The 16098-nt window shown below is 43.7% G+C and overlaps 1 protein-coding gene across 3 annotated transcripts in view; it reads left to right on the forward strand.

Moving 5' to 3' along the window:
- RETREG1 (reticulophagy regulator 1) overlaps positions 1 to 16098 on the forward strand; it is a 137336-nt gene that overhangs the window by 77717 nt on the left and 43521 nt on the right. The window contains exon 1 of one of the 3 annotated variants that reach the window (XM_063451844.1): positions 9710 to 9922. The exons of the other annotated variants lie outside the window; for them this stretch is intronic. Within the exon in view, the coding sequence (XP_063307914.1) occupies positions 9888 to 9922 (35 nt within the window). The 5' untranslated portion in view covers positions 9710 to 9887. Of the gene's footprint in view, positions 1 to 9709; positions 9923 to 16098 lie in introns of those variants that run through there. 3 annotated transcript variants of the gene reach the window in all.

Consider the following 16098-nt stretch of genomic DNA (forward strand, 5'->3'; position numbering starts at 1 on the left):
CTGGTACTTTAACAGTCTGTTAATGACACACAACTCCTGATAATCCATATTTTAAAGGATGAAAATGATATCTTGCATGTGCATTCCACAATGGATTTAACATTAGGAGTGAGAAGGCAGCATTACACTTGCATTAGTATTGTGTGCTTTATTTGGTTTGGTTTATAGACATGGACGGTTGGGTCAGGATATATCAATTTCTGTTAGTATTGTATCTAGTGATTTTATGTTGAAGAATTACAATTATTTGTATATAACTGCGTCTGCACTAATTTTGCAAAATAACATCACATACGTGCTAATTTGCGATTGGCATTCAATTAATTAAAGGAACACTATAGGGTCAGGAACACAAACATGTATTCCTGACCCTATAGTGTTAAAACCACATCTTTGACTCCATAAATCTTACCTTTATTCCAGTCTGCAGCTGCTGCCCTGCCCCTGATCTGCTTGCCTGCTGAGACTGACAAGGAGGCAGACCAGGGGCAGAGCCAGCACAAGTCAAACATAGCCGTGGCCAGTCGGCATCTCCTCATAAAGATAAATTGAATCAATGCATCTCTATGAGGAAAATATAGAAACATAGAATGTAGCGGCAGATAAGAACCATTCGGCCAAGCTAGTCTGCCCAATTTTCTAAATACTCTTATTAGTCCCTGGCCTTATCTTATAGCTAGGATAGCATTATGCCTATCCCACTCATGCTTAAGCCTCTTCACTGTGTTAACCTACCACTTCAGCTAGAAAGCTATTCCATGCATCCATTACCCGCCACTATTCCATGCATCCACTACCCGGTTCTGGCCTTATCTTATAGCTAGGATAGCCATATGCCTATCCCACTCATGCTTAGACCCCTTCACCCCCAGGAAGCACCTCTAGCAGCCATCTGAGAAGTGGCCAGTAGAGTTATCCCTAGGCTGTAATGTAAACACTGCATTTTCTCTAAAAATACAGTGTTTACTGCAAAAAGCCTGATGGGAATAATTCTACTCACCAGAACAAATACAATAAGCTGAAGTTGCTCCAGTGACTATTGTGTCCCTTTAAGTTTGTATTTGTTCATATACTTGTTTGTTTACCATATGCTTGTCTCTTGAGAAGTTTGGCACATGTGTTTCAACTCATTGATGGGCTTATGGGCACTTAGTTTCTAAATTTGTTACTATACGCACACTTGTTAGTGCTTCTGTTTTTGATTTCTGGGTAACATTAATAAAAGAAATACTGTAGTGTGCATTCCCATGAATTTGTTATGATAGAGATTCCCTATTATGACATCAGTTTAGGGGCTAGAATTGGGGTCCTGGGAATTCTTACAATTTTGACAAACTGATTGAGACTAGTATAACAAAAGGATGGACTGTGCCCACAGCTTCCTAACACATGCTCACTCCACTGTGCTCATTCGCACCTACTACAACAGAAGAGGTTTCTGCTCTGCTCCGGTCCTCCCGCCCCTCCACCTGTTCCTTCGATCCTATTCCCTCATATCTCATCCGCACTCTGTCTCCCTCTCTTGCTCTTCCTCTCACTAAAGTTTTCAAGCTCTCCCTTTCCTCCGGCACATTTCCTTCACCCTTCAAGCATGCAACCATAACGCCAATTCTGAAAAAGCCCAACCTCGACCCCAACTCCCCATCCAACTACTGCCCTATATCGCTACTGCCGTTTGCCTCCAAGATCCTTGAGAGAGTTGTGTATGCGAGATTGACAGACTTCCTCGAATCCAACTCTCTGATTGACCGACCTCTTCTTTACCGCTCATGTCCAGTCGATCGCCAAATCCTGCCGCTTCCATCTCAAAAACATAGCTTGCATCCACCCCTATTTAACACCAGACGCAGCTAAGATGATGGTCCATGCCATTGTTCTTTCTCATCTTGACTACTGTAATCCCCTTCTCAGTGGTCTTACGTGTCCCCAGATTGCACCGCTGCAATCTATTATGAACGTGACTCATTTTCCTGTCTGCCCTCCCCTCCTACGCCTCCCCCTTCCTACATTGGCTTCCAGTTAGATATAGGGCTCAATGATTCTGGTGCTTGCTTACAAGTCCCTACATAATGCTGCTCCGATCTACCTATCCTACCTACCTACCTATGTGTCGTCGAAGCCCCTGTGCTCTGCTGAAGACCTACGTCTATCCTCTGTCCGTACTCCCACATCTGATGCTCGCTCAACCTTGACCCTAATTCCCAATCCAACTACCGCCCTATCTCGCTACTGCCGTTTGCCTCCAAGATCCTTGAGAGAGTTGTGTATGCGAGGTTGACAGACTTCCTCGAATCCAACTCTGCTTGACCCGCTTTAATCTGGATTCCTGTCACTGTTAAAACAGCTGTGACCGGGGGGCGTGGCCTAACCAGGGAACGAGCTGGACGCTTTCGATTAGAGCTCCGTTCGTAAGCGCTGTATATAGCCTACAACAGCATTTTACAATACCTACTCCGAGAACCAATGGACAAGAGGAGTACTAAAAAAATCCCCAAGAAAGGACCGGACACTGGGACAACAGTGCTGGACATGCTCACAGTCCAGAAAACCGGACCGGCGGATGGCCAAGATGGCGCCAGAGCAGGCTCTTCCTCACGATCCCCCTCACCAAGCGCCGTGTCAAACTCTAGCCCCAAGCTGGGCGAAGCTGCACAAATACTGACCAAACTGGCCGAAGTGCAATCCTCCCTGGCTGGGGTGATAGAGCGCTCCACGTCCGTCCTCCGGGCTGAAATTTCCGCGCTGGGCACGAGAACCACAAGATTTGAGGACCGCCTGGAGGATACTACCCGGGCACATAACGTAGTCGTGTCCCACTTGCATAAACTAGAAGCCCGAGTAGCTGAGATGGAGCTGGCTATGGAAGACATGGCAAATCATTCCAGAAGGAACAACATACGACTGAGGGGCCTACTAGAGAGAGAAGGAGAGGGTCCCCTGCGAGACACGCTCCTTACTATCTTTCAGCCGCTGCTGCCAAACTTACCGGCAGAACAGTGGTGTATAGAGCGAGCACACAGGGCCCTCCGCGCCAGGAGGCAGGAGTCCAACACCCCAAGAGACGTCATAATCAGGTTCCTCCATTTCCAGACAAAGGAGGCCTTGATGCGGAGGAGCAGGGAGGAGGAAATTCGTAACGAGGGGTCCATCATCCAATTTTACCAAGATCTGGCTCCCAGTACTCTACAGAAGAGAAGGGAGTGGAGGCCCTGAGAAGAGCCGGCGTGCACTATGCCTGGGGCTTCCCCTTCAAGTTATTAGCATTTCGGGAGGGGAGGGCCCATGTGCTGACATCTGGAGGTGACCCGGAGAAATACCTGCGGGACCTGGGAGTGCCATCCCCGTCACAGCTACTGATGACATCGGAGGCCGCGGAGGATCTCGTTCAGGAGCGGGTACAGTAATGTTGGATGCAGGGGCAAACACGGGTTGCAGTGCCGAATAGGGCGATTTAGCCCGGGTGGGCGTCTTGGATGTCCTTTGGACGGGGGCTCCGGGACTCTAATTGTGTGGGCCCAACGTTGCTTACCTGAAAGGCCGCCTCTCTTTTATAGTTTACAAAGTTTTGAGGCCGGTTACTTTCTGTTGGGTGGGGGAGATGGGATGGACCTGAGGCTCAGTGTTGGTGGTTAGCAGGCCTCTTGACTATCTTGCCGGCAGGGTGAGTAAGGTTTCTTAAGAACAATGCTATTTTAGGTGGGAGCAGGACTTCCCCTGATGCCGGAGGGAGGATGGGAGAATACCCTCTTCACGGGGAAGGTCGTGTGAGTGCACACCTTCCTCAACTGTACCAGCCCGATCGGATAACAACATATGCTTTAGGGGGGTTGAGTGAGGGACAAAAGAATGGGGGGGGGGGGAGCCAAAAAAGGGGAAAACAAAGAAAAAGCACACAAAGGATTAAAAATTAAAAAAAAAAATGAAAATTAAAAAAATAGGGTGAACCATCAAAACGATTGAGAAACGTTAAGGAAAAAAGGGGTTAAATATGTTTGAAACTTATAAAACACTAAAAAGGAAAGGAGGCAACAAGCTCCACAAATCTGCAGTCAGCCTGCACTAGGTTTGTCACCTGTACACTTTTTAAGTTCATATCCTCCTTGACTAGCCTATCTACCGCTATAAGAACCCTACTCCCCACATCCCTGTTGGTGGCTGATACCACCCCCCACCCCACGCTGCTGCTCAAGCGGCCTAACATTAATCTAGTGGCTAAGCCACCCAATGGTAATAGAGAGGCTCCCGCGACCTGTACTGGGGTCATAGAAGATCAGACCCGCAGGATTAGATCTAAGGAAGATCACACCACAATTTTGATGTCAGTTTAGTTTGGCTTTAAATACCCCCGCCCAACGAGGGGCTCTCCAGCTCTTGTGGAGGATGTACAAATGTGATACCATCAAGGTCCCGGGGGAGGGGACACCCAGTTTACCTGAGTACATGTACGGGGTTTACATTCAAAGGGCATAGTATATTCCCGTAGCTCAGGACGGCTACTGAAATGGTCTCCCACTAAATTCAGGTTTTGATGTTGTTAATTTCTGTGTTCAGCTTTCATTTTCTTTATTATCCGCTTGGATACTGCAAATGTGTTCAATGACTGTTTTTATGCAATACTAGCAGACAATTGATTACATACTCCCTTCTGACATATACGCCACATAGGAGTAGCTTCCGTAGCACATAGAGTTAGCTACGAAAAGATACAAAACAGCGCAAAATGGTTAGAGGCTCATACATCTCTTGCTAGTGCTGTGCGCAGGCGAGATGGGGAAATGTGAACTCCACGCCAGTCTGGCAACGGATAAGACCAGACGACTACATTTGGGCACTCACAGTGCTCAATTACTGTTTTTTTATCTATTCTCTATCTCTTCTTTTCCCTCCCCTGCTCTTTTCTCGGTTCACCTTCCCCTCTTTACCTTGGGGCTGGAGGCTTACACATCGGGGCACAACAGTGCTGAAATGGACAGAGGTGGGCATACTAAAAGGCGTCAAACTTAGATCAAGAGCATGGCTCTGAAATTGTCCTCCCTAAATGTCAAAGGGCTTAACACGCCGAACAGGAGACGTCTCCTTTTCAGAGAACTGAAAAGAATGAAGTCTGACATAGTCTTTATACAAGAGACTCACATACCAAAACAAGCTACATTCCAATTGAAAGACCAAACGTTCAGGGTTTTCTATGAAGCCAGAACTTACACTAAGCGCAATGGGGTCGCGATCCTCATTCGGAACAGTTGCCCAATACACATAGAATCTTCAGATGCAGACCAAAACAGGAGGTACATAGTGATAACGGGTACCCTACTTTCTTACAAGATACACCTTATTAATGTGTATGCCCTGAACCAACCTGACGCCGGTTTTTGGGACCATTTACAGACCAAAATCCGAACACTAGATCACGGACTCATCATCCTGGGAGGTGACTTCAATTAATGTGTATGCCCTGAACCAACCTGACGCCGTTTTTTGGGAAGATTTACAGACCAAAATCCGAACACTAGATCACGGACTCATCATCCTGGGAGGTGACTTCAATGCAGTATCAGACCCTGCCGTCGATAGGAGCTCACAGGGCGGTGTCCCCAGGTCCCAAGGGCGGGGAGGACAAGATAAGATGCTCCATAGGTTTATCACGGACACCGGGTTGTTCGATGTCTGGAGAGCACATCATCCGAGCACTAAGGACTTTACCTTTTACTCGGCTCCGCATGGCACATATTCAAGAATTGATATGTTCTTGAGTAATGATCGATCGTTAACTTTAAAACACGTAATTTGTAACCAAACATCTCCGGTCTTTAACCCCTTAAGGACACATGACATGTGTGACATGTCATGATTCCCTTTTATTCCAGAGGTTTGGTCCAGTTTAACCAAACATCTCCGGTCTTTAAACCCCCCCAGAGATTTAACACATAACTCACCAGAGTTCCGCCCTATTAGCCAGAACTTAAACCAAATGATAACAAAACTCAGCTAGTCCACCTCTCCTTAAAATTAGGCAGATGACCTCAACCCCAATAAAAGACCACGACAATTGAATATAATGAGGAAGGGCGGGGAAAAACAGCTCCACCGTTGATTATTTCTTGGTGCCAAAGATCACCTCAGGCCACCTTATATACCGTTTTTTTCCCGCTCCAGAGCACCCTCGTGGACAAGCACTCCAATCAGAGCACTGTCCGCGTGGACCCCTGTATGGAAAGTTCACGAGGGCACTGCAACAGACGTTGCTGAATGCCCTCACGACTAAGGCTATGCGCGCCGCAACTTGACCCCTGAATAACCCCGCAACGCACATGTGTACCTAGTCAATTGACTGGGTACATTCTGACTTGATTTTGTAATACATCCTAAGCTAAATAGTGTATGAGGCACTAAACAGGCAGGTATAAAGCATAATAACCTAAAACTAATTTTATTCAGACATATCTTATTCATAAATCTGTTAATATCTTATTCATAAATCTGTTAATATTTAGTAATATTGGTACATACCCCTAACTGCACATACTCTCAGTATTTAAAGCCCTAAAGCTTAACTAGGCTGTGTAGTAGAAGTCTCTCTTCTGCCAAGGCATTTCCTCCATAATCTGAACCTGTTTGTCATGTGGCTGTGAAAGGCCGCTGCCATCTCACATGACACACTGTTAACAGGAATGAGCAAAACAGCTGCTGCCAGTTTACTCTGTAGGCATGCACTCTGTCTGTTCCTGTGACAAGCTATCGGTACAGCTCATTAAAGAAAACACCCAGCCCCTGCTCTGCCTCTGGTGCTAAATCTGCTTTAAGTCGTGTCTGCTGGCCAGATGACAGTCTTCATTTCAAGCGACTGAATGCTCGCTATAGGCCTATCAGCGGCATATCAAATTTACAGAGAAAATACTCGGTATAATACTATAATTCCTGTTATCGGTTTTGCACTTGTGTGGAAAATCTGTACCCTAGCATTCACAACATAATAAGGGTTCTGTGATAACGTGTTCAGAAAGTGATACTGTAATGAAACCATTGTGCATTCTGACAGGGATTCTATTATTTTCTTCACATGCTCCTTGTTTGTGGTCATGTACAAAGGTATCGGTCAATTCTGTCGTTTCCATGAAAATGTGAAGGTATTTATAAATGAAAAATAATCACATGTCATTAATCCTCTCTCTTTGCCAATCAGTGTTTAGGTTGGATAAAAATGACATTGTTAATAGAGGAATGCTAATCATTTATTACCACTGTGGACAAAATGGAAGCGGCATCTCAGCACCAAGAGAGGGCGGGCAGCCGGCCGGCTCCATTGTTTGCCCAGCCGGCCACTTTAGGTAAAAGGCTGGCAAATCCCAGACGGCAATGGCTACATGGCGGATTTGCCCTGGCTTAATTTTGGTGTAACGATCATGCCACTGCAGTCTCACTGCTCAATTTTCGGCAATTTAGGAGTTAAATCTCTTTGTTTATACAGCTCTAGTCACTCCTCCCTGTATGTGACTTGCCAGGCAGTCAGCATTGCCACACATCTATTTTTTATTTGCCTGTCATAGCCCCAACAACACTATTACTGTCTATTAATGTATATTACTACAGTGTGTAGTTCAAAAGGGAAGCCTATTTTAATTGGCTCTTGATGTTATCGATTCTCCCCTTTCCTCACTAGCACTGATGTAAATTGTTCTGCACCTAATTGGTGATTTATTCCTTGTTATATTGTAAATGGGTCATAACAAAGTCCCTTACAGAGGCATAACACTGGTCTGCTCTGGCCCTGACAAATATCCATATGGGGATCCTGCCATTCTCAAAACAACCCCCACCCACACCACTATATTCCTTAGTAATTGCCACTGACTAACTATAATGTTTGCATTCTCAAATATACAGGGTCCCGGAGAATAACCTGACTGAGTTCAGTCACAAAATACACAGACAATTTTCTTGTTTCAACTGTTTTTTTTAACATTATAAAAGAGTAGTGCTCACCATTTTTAATGGTATCTTAGTTTTATAGCTAAACCACAGCTAAACTACACCTGAAAAAAATTATTATGTTTTAAAAATTAAATCGTCCATATGATTTCCATCATTTTGGACACACTCATGCAGACATGCTCTATAGCTTCTCATGGCTCTCTGGATCATATCTTCTTGTACTGCAGTGATTTCTTGCTGAATGACAGTCTTCAGCTCATTGATGGTCTGGGGTCTGTACTGGAAGACTCTTGATTTCAGGTACCCTCTGAAGAAACAGCAGCACACTGTGAGGCCAAGTGATAACAGACGCTGTTATGTGACATCCACAAGGAAGAAATCAGGTGCCCAGGAAACATCTGCTTCAGCACCTCCATTAAAGCTATTGCTGTATGGGTTGTTCCTCTACCTTGCTGGAAGCAGACCTGAGGATTTCCAAGCTCTGGGAGTCTTGGACCCAGAAAGGTTGTCAGCATCTGGACATTTGACGTGGTTTGACGTGACTGACCACACAAGAATTCCTCCTCAAAGATGTATGGCCCTATCATCTCAAAGTCAGCGAAAGTACACAGATAGTAAAGACAAAAAGTGAATTGGCAATAGCGAGGAAGATTCTGATGTTGCTAAATTGTCAGGTTATTCTGCCGGACCCTCTACTTGGATATAAAAAAGCTGTGAATAAGGCTCCAACATTAAAGGAGAACGCCAAAGTTCTAAACACAAACCTGTACGTTAGAGGACCTCCTTATGCTCCCCCATAGGGAAATATTGGGGGTCTTTGTGCCCCTGAACAGCAATCACTGCAGTGTGTGCCAATCCGCATCTTCATGCAAATCCTGAGTGACTGTCACTAGAGGTGTCATTAGGGACAAATGTAAACCCTGCCTTTTCTGAGGAAAGATAGTGATTACAAATGAGAGACTGCAGGGACAGTCTCTTTGCTCCTTAATCACTACATTAAGCCATTTATCAGATAGACTGTCCCTACAAGGGGGAGACACAATATGTCGATGGAGAAAGCTGAGGTATGAAGACTGATATAACAGGAAAACCCTACATTTTAAACTTTCATATTCCGGAAATAGCGTTCTCATTTTCAATGTTGTTCATGCAATAGACAGGGAATGATTACTGGTAATTAAATTGCATTGAATCGAAAACCAAATTGCACAATTTAGGTGAGCACAGCCACGCTCTCGGGTATATTCACTAAAGTAAGAATTCAAGGTGAAGTTCAAATTTATGGCCGAAATAACAAAACAGGAAAAATCTTCAAGCCAGCTTTGCTTTCAGTTTGCCCACTTTGACATTTGACATTAACATTGAATTCACTATAAATTGCCTCTTTAGTAAATAAACTTGGGTGAGTTGAAGAATGTTCAGCCTAAATTGAGCAATTTGGTTTCAGTTCCCTAAAATGTAGTGTTTAGAGAATAAAGCCCGCAGACATGATGGATTTACCGTAATTGTTGTTATTTTGCTTGTAATCTGGACACTGTATTGGGAAAGGTTTTGTCTGCTGTAATTCGACTCTTTTGGGTTTGTTTTTTTTCTGAAAAGGAATTAAATCCTGTAGCAAGAGCTGTCATAATAAAAGTAATATAAGTGGGTGTTGTCTGCTCACAACACTGAATGACATGCCAGCTATTTAAAAAAAAACAGCCCAGGAGTCTCAGGTCTGTGTGCTCATTATGAGGCCTATTTATATCAGCCAATCAATATAGCCTTGCTGTTAGCTCCATTCAACACAGGCTGACACAGAAGAGGTTTGTAAACACAGACTTTCTGAGCGTTGAGCCTACAGGAGCTGGCCAACTTCTTTCAGCTTTCCCTACAGCCAAGGTTAAGTTCAAGAGACCTCTCCATACCAGGATTACATTATTTTACCTGGATCGGTTTCATTTTGGGGGAAGGCAGCAATGCCTGAAGGAGACGACTTTGAACTTGATGAAAGGTAGTAAATGTTCTTTTAATTTATTTCTATTTATTGAGTTACATTGCAGACAATGGGAATGTGAAGCTTGACTTTTGCGCTTGACTTTGGTGTCTACAGACAGAAGGGGAAGTGAGGGCAACATCATAAACAGTATTAACTGCAGCGGCCACTGGAAGTAACGTTTATGTAACTGTGATGTGGCATTCTGGCTCTCTCAACTTTTAACCCCACCAACAAGGGGTTTAAAGTAAGGTGGCAAAGCTGTGCTTTGAAATCAGAAAAGGACATTACAAAAATTATAGAAAAACTAGCTAATCGCATCATGTTCTTGGCCACAGAAATCACTGTTTAGTTACTAGTTCTCAGATTATTGCTTTAAGATTTTGACACCATATGTTTATCAAACATGTGTAACCTCATTTTCTAGTTTTTGGCATTTATATCATATTAATATACTTGTTAAACACTGTTTGTTTATTTGTATGTGTGCGTGTAAATATAATAGGTTATAGGGCTGAACAAGTTACTAGGAGTCAAACCTGTTTTTCTGCATTGGGAAAACAACCTAGAGTTAGTATTTAAGTATATGATGATGTTTCATCTGTAATTTTATAAATATATAAAATCATTTACAGTGCTTCATCCTTGATCTTATAATTAAGGCTGACCAAATATCAACCTTTCTAAGATACAACCCCTGGTTGAGGCTTTTGTTTATCAATGCCATTTGCCTCCCAAAAATGTCCATTGATATTTTCTGTACCAGCTATGAAGCACATTTATTTTAGCTGTAGAAGTCATCCTGTCAGGAACAAAATGTGTGGACAACAGTTATTTTTAGATAGATATTCCCTTAAATTACATTTCTGGCAAATTGCTAGCAAGCGTTTAGATTAAAATAGATTACTTGAAGACTGCATCTTCACCCATCAATGGGGCCACCTCAATGGATGGAATTCTTTAAACTTGACTGGATAATATTGAACACAATTTCCAAATGTTTACACATATTTCTAACTATATGAATAACCCCCTCATATGGCCATACATAGCTTTCTATGTTTTCCATTTTCCTGCTCTGAGATCCACTGCTAGTTGACTAGCTATCATTTAAACAAGCGTCCTTTTTAATGTACACCAAGCATGTAGACGTCCATCCATGTTAGAGAGAGATCATGCAACCTGCATAATATCTTACAATTTAACTGTTTGTATAAGCGGGATCAGTGGAGTGAGACAACTGCGTCTGCAAATGTGCCATCACAAGTAATTAATGTGTGCTGCATCCCACAATAATATGTAACGTGCAACTGCGCCCATCATTGGGGAGTCAGCAGAAGCCATATGTGTACAGGGAGTGCAGAATTATTAGGCAAGTTGTATTTTTGAGGATTAATTTTATTATTGAACAACAACCATGTTCTCAATGAACCCAAAAAAACTCATTAATATCAAAGCTGAATATTTTTGGAAGTAGTTTTTAGTTTGTTTTTAGTTATAGCTATTTTAGGGGGATATCTGTGTGTGCAGGTGACTATTACTGTGCATAATTATTAGGCAACTTAACAAAAAACAAATATATACCCATTTCAATTATTTATGTTTACCAGTGAAACCAATATAACATCTCAACATTCACAAATATACATTTCTGACATTCAAAAACATAACAAAAACAAATCAGTGACCAATAAGGCCACCTTTCTTTGCAAGGACACTCAAAAGCCTGCCATCCATGGATTCTGTCAGTGTTTTGATCTGTTCACCATCAACATTGCGTGCAGCAGCAACCACAGCCTCCCAGACACTGTTCAGAAAGGTGTACTGTTTTCCCTCCTTGTAAATCTCACATTTGATGATGGACCACAGGTTCTCAATGGGGTTTAGATCAGGTGAACAAGGAGGCCATGTCATTAGATTTTCTTCTTTTATACCCTTTCTTGCCAGCCACGCTGTGGAGTACTTGGACGCGTGTGATGGAGCATTGTCCTGCATGAAAATCATGTTTTTCTTGAAGGATGCAGACTTCTTCCTGTACCACTGCTTGAAGAAGGTGTCTTCCAGAAACTGGCAGTAGGACTGGGAGTTGAGCTTGACTCCATCCTCAACCCGAAAAGGCCCCACAAGCTCATCTTTGATGATACCAGCCCAAACCAGTACTCCACCTCCACCTTGCTGGTGTCTGAGTCGGACTGGAGCTCTCTGCCCTTTACCAATCCAGCCACGGGCCCATCCATCTGGCCCATCAAGACTCACTCTCATTTCATCAGTCCATAAAACCTTAGAAAAATCAGTCTTGAGATATTTCTTGGCCCAGTCTTGACGTTTCAGCTTGTGTGTCTTGTTCAGTGGTGGTCGTCTTTCAGCCTCTTACCTTGGCCATGTCTCTGAGTATTGCACACCTTGTGCTTTTGGGCACTCCAGTGATGTTGCAGCTCTGAAATATGGCCAAACTGGTGGCAAGTGGCATCTTGGCAGCTGCACACTTGACTTTTCTCAGTTCATGGGCAGTTATTTTGCGCCTTGGTTTCTCCACACGCTTCTTGCGACCCTGTTGACTATTTTGAATGAAACGCTTGATTGTTCGATGATCACGCTTCAGAAGCTTTGCAATTTTAAGAGTGCTGCATCCCTCTGCAAGATATCTCACTATTTTTGACTTTTCTGAGCCTGTCAAGTCCTTCTTTTGACCCATTTTGCCAAAGGAAAGGAAGTTGCCTAATAATTATGCACACCTGATATATGGTGTTGATGTCATTAGACCACACCCCTTCTCATTACAGAGATGCACATCACCTAATATGCTTAATTGGTAGTAGGCTTTCGAGCCTATACAGCTTGGAGTAAGACAACATGCATAAAGAGGATGATGTGGTCAAAATACTCATTTGCCTAATAATTCTGCACTCCCTGTATTCTTTTTGACGACCGGTGGACTTTGACTTTAATCTTTTGTTTTACCTCAAAATAGCAGCAATAGCAGGCCATTAAGTAAAGATTGTGTGTTCTTAAAAATAGATGTTTTCTGTTTTCATCCACATTATTATAGATATTGTGCTTATAACTATATATATATATATATTTAAAAAGACATGCAGCTTTAAAACCAACATACCCCTAGATTTCCTAGTGCCTATATTTTGCCTGTGCACTATAGTACATAGTGTGTGGGTGTCTCATAACCCACTAGATCAGGGGTAGGCAACCTACGGCACTAGTGCCATGCACGGCACTCAAGGTGTCTTTGCACGGCACTCAAGGCTGCTAGAGCCAACAGGATCTGGCCTATCAGGAGTCTATTGAATCTTCAGATATCTGCTAACACGAAAAGGTGGTGAAGGACAATCCTCAGTTTATGCATTGCAGCACATATAGTAAGGGATCTCAGATCACTTCCTCCCAGCACTTGTGAATGGGAATCCACACTATAGTAGAGCAGCCTGCAGCTGCTGTTGCAGCTCCTGTCCTTGACCTATACCTGGCCAGCCTGGTCCCCACTGGAACCCAGGGAAGCCACCCACACTGCTAGATTTACACAGAAATGCACAAAAACCCTCCGCTCATACAAATAATACGAACACCCCACAAACAAACATACATACAATCCGCACAAACGTAACCCGCTAACAATCCACATACATGCACACAACCCCACGTGCAGCCTCTCACATGCAATACCCCAAACAGCCCCCACACATACACACACTACCAAACACACAATGTGACATATCCATCCACACACACAATTCCACAAGCAGCCCCCATACACAGCCCACATGCATATGTATCATACACGATACCACAAACTACTCATGAACATATGCAATATAATAGCTCATATACGCACAAATACAACGATACAAAGCAATTACAGTATAAATAACACAAGCCGAATACAGCAGCATACACACCTCAATTTAAAAAAATTGGACTGGCACGCTACGGGACATCACAATCCTATATCGGCACAGTGCTGCTTAAAGGTTGCCTACCCCTGCACTAGATCATGCCTGCATTTATTTATTGAATAGGAAGTTGTGGAGAACCAAGAGTGTAATTTGGAAATTAAACACAAAATAAACAGTTTGAGAATATCTTTGAGTTGATGAATGTTTTCTAAACTTTGTTATTTACTTACTAAGCACTAAGCTTATTTGAATGAATTGAAGATTATACTAGCTTTAGTGTACTAATAATCTTAATTTTAGTAATGACAGGAGGCGAATATTTGCATATCTTTCTTTACTGAAAACTCCAGCAGCATAGAAACAGTAACAACCAATCAGAGAAAAGATATGGTGCCCATAAAAGGCCCTGTCTATGACATCACTTCCTCTTTCTTTGAAGCGAAACAATAAATAGCAATAATAAACATAGTCATATTACGTCAACAGTTCCACAACATATTAGAATAATCAACTCCAGTAGTTCCGTGATGTAGAGTTATGGAAGGTGAGTCTTTGTCTTGAGGAGAAGACGTTCACGCTGTAAGAAAAAGAAAAAGGTGAAAGGACTCTGGCGTGGTAGCTTGTCCGCATACCATAAACATTAAGAATTTGATATACCAATGGATACTAGAATGAGTAACATATCAATATATATTAATTCTAAAGCAATGACATTTAAGAATCCGTAAACACAACATAATTCAAGGTACATGTCCAATTATTCAACCTATACAAGTCTCTCAAGCCACATATCTAAGTAGCAAACATACAACCATAACGTACTTACCTTCCTGAACATAGAGGGCATATTCTGTTCAACACGAGACAAAACATGGGAGGGATCCAATAGGGTGGGAAATATTCGCCTCCTGTCATTACTAAAATTAAGATTATTAGTACACTAAAGCTAGTATAATCTTCAATTTTACCACATGACAGGAGGCTTCATATTTGCATTTTTAAAGCTTAGAATTGACCAGTGTGAAGGAAGTATGAGATGTTTGCCGAAATAGAGCATATTAAACGTACCTTCTCGCGCTCAAATCGTGCATCGTATAATGTCGGGTAGGGAAGCGTCGGCCGAAAAAGGACTTGTGGGGCCACCGCTCCCTTGACCGAGTGGGCTCCGAAACAAGGTTCGACGCCCGCCAGATGCAATAGCCAGCGGATCCATCTGGCCAGTGTAGCGGTAGACACCTCTCCATGAGGTTCCACGTAAGAAGTCAGGAGTAGACCCGTCGCATGAATACGAAGGGGGAATGATTTCGGTATACCCCATTAGCGTTCTGACCACACCTAGTTCGGTGTCTGACGCAAAGTATGGGTATGACACCGAAGATGAACTGGACTTAGTAAAGGTAATCCCGTCTGGTGTGATAGAGAACAACATCCATATCGAAAGCCCTAACGTCCGTCACCCGTCTAAATAAGACGAGGCATAACAAGAGGGCTAGTTTGGCTGAAAGTTGTTTCAGTGACAAACAAGGTATGTCCTGCTATTCCCCCAAGGAATCACAGCACCATATCCACCTGCCAGAGGTGTGAATACTTGGGTGCCGGGTCTCGGTAATTCGGCACCCCGTAGTAGTCGATAAACCAGTGGATCTTGACCTACTGGTCCGCCCTGTACCGGAACGTGCGCCACCGATATGGCGGATCCGATCACGTTGAGGGGTCGATATGACCGCCCCAACGAGACCAGGTGAGACAGATAGTTAAGGATCGGTGGAGCAGGTGCGGTAAAGGGATCGGAATCCCTTTCCACCCACCAAACACTCCAGGCCGGTCAGGCAGAAATATAGCATTTCCTGGTGTCGGGAGCCTGAGTCCCATCAGAGGTCTTAGTTGGTGCAATGGGTCGTGGACAGTTCAGGAGGCCCTGAAATCGTCCAGTCCACTAGTGCCAGTCGTCCTTCCATGACAAAGGAGTGGGCTTCCCCTTGAGGTCCCGTCAAAAGTAGAGGGAAGGTAGGGAGTGGTAGAGGATCTTCGCGAGACGCCCCCAGTCGATCTGGGAACCACGGTTGGCATTGTCCGAGGGGTGTCATGCGCAGGAGCGATATCCTGTGTGTGTGTGTGTATCGAAGCACCCTTGCCATTGTGGAGAGCGGTTGGGTCCGTTTGTATGGGTTCATCCACCACTACGCATCCGGAGGAAGAGTCAAAGATTGATTTGCCGATCCAAGATTGCAAGTGGAGTAGTCATCATCGGAATTCTATCCTCACTTCTGCCGACAGTGGGATCCA

The sequence above is a fragment of the Pelobates fuscus genome, chromosome 4 (assembly GCF_036172605.1).
Source record: "Pelobates fuscus isolate aPelFus1 chromosome 4, aPelFus1.pri, whole genome shotgun sequence".
Taxonomy (NCBI): Eukaryota; Metazoa; Chordata; class Amphibia; order Anura; family Pelobatidae; genus Pelobates; species Pelobates fuscus.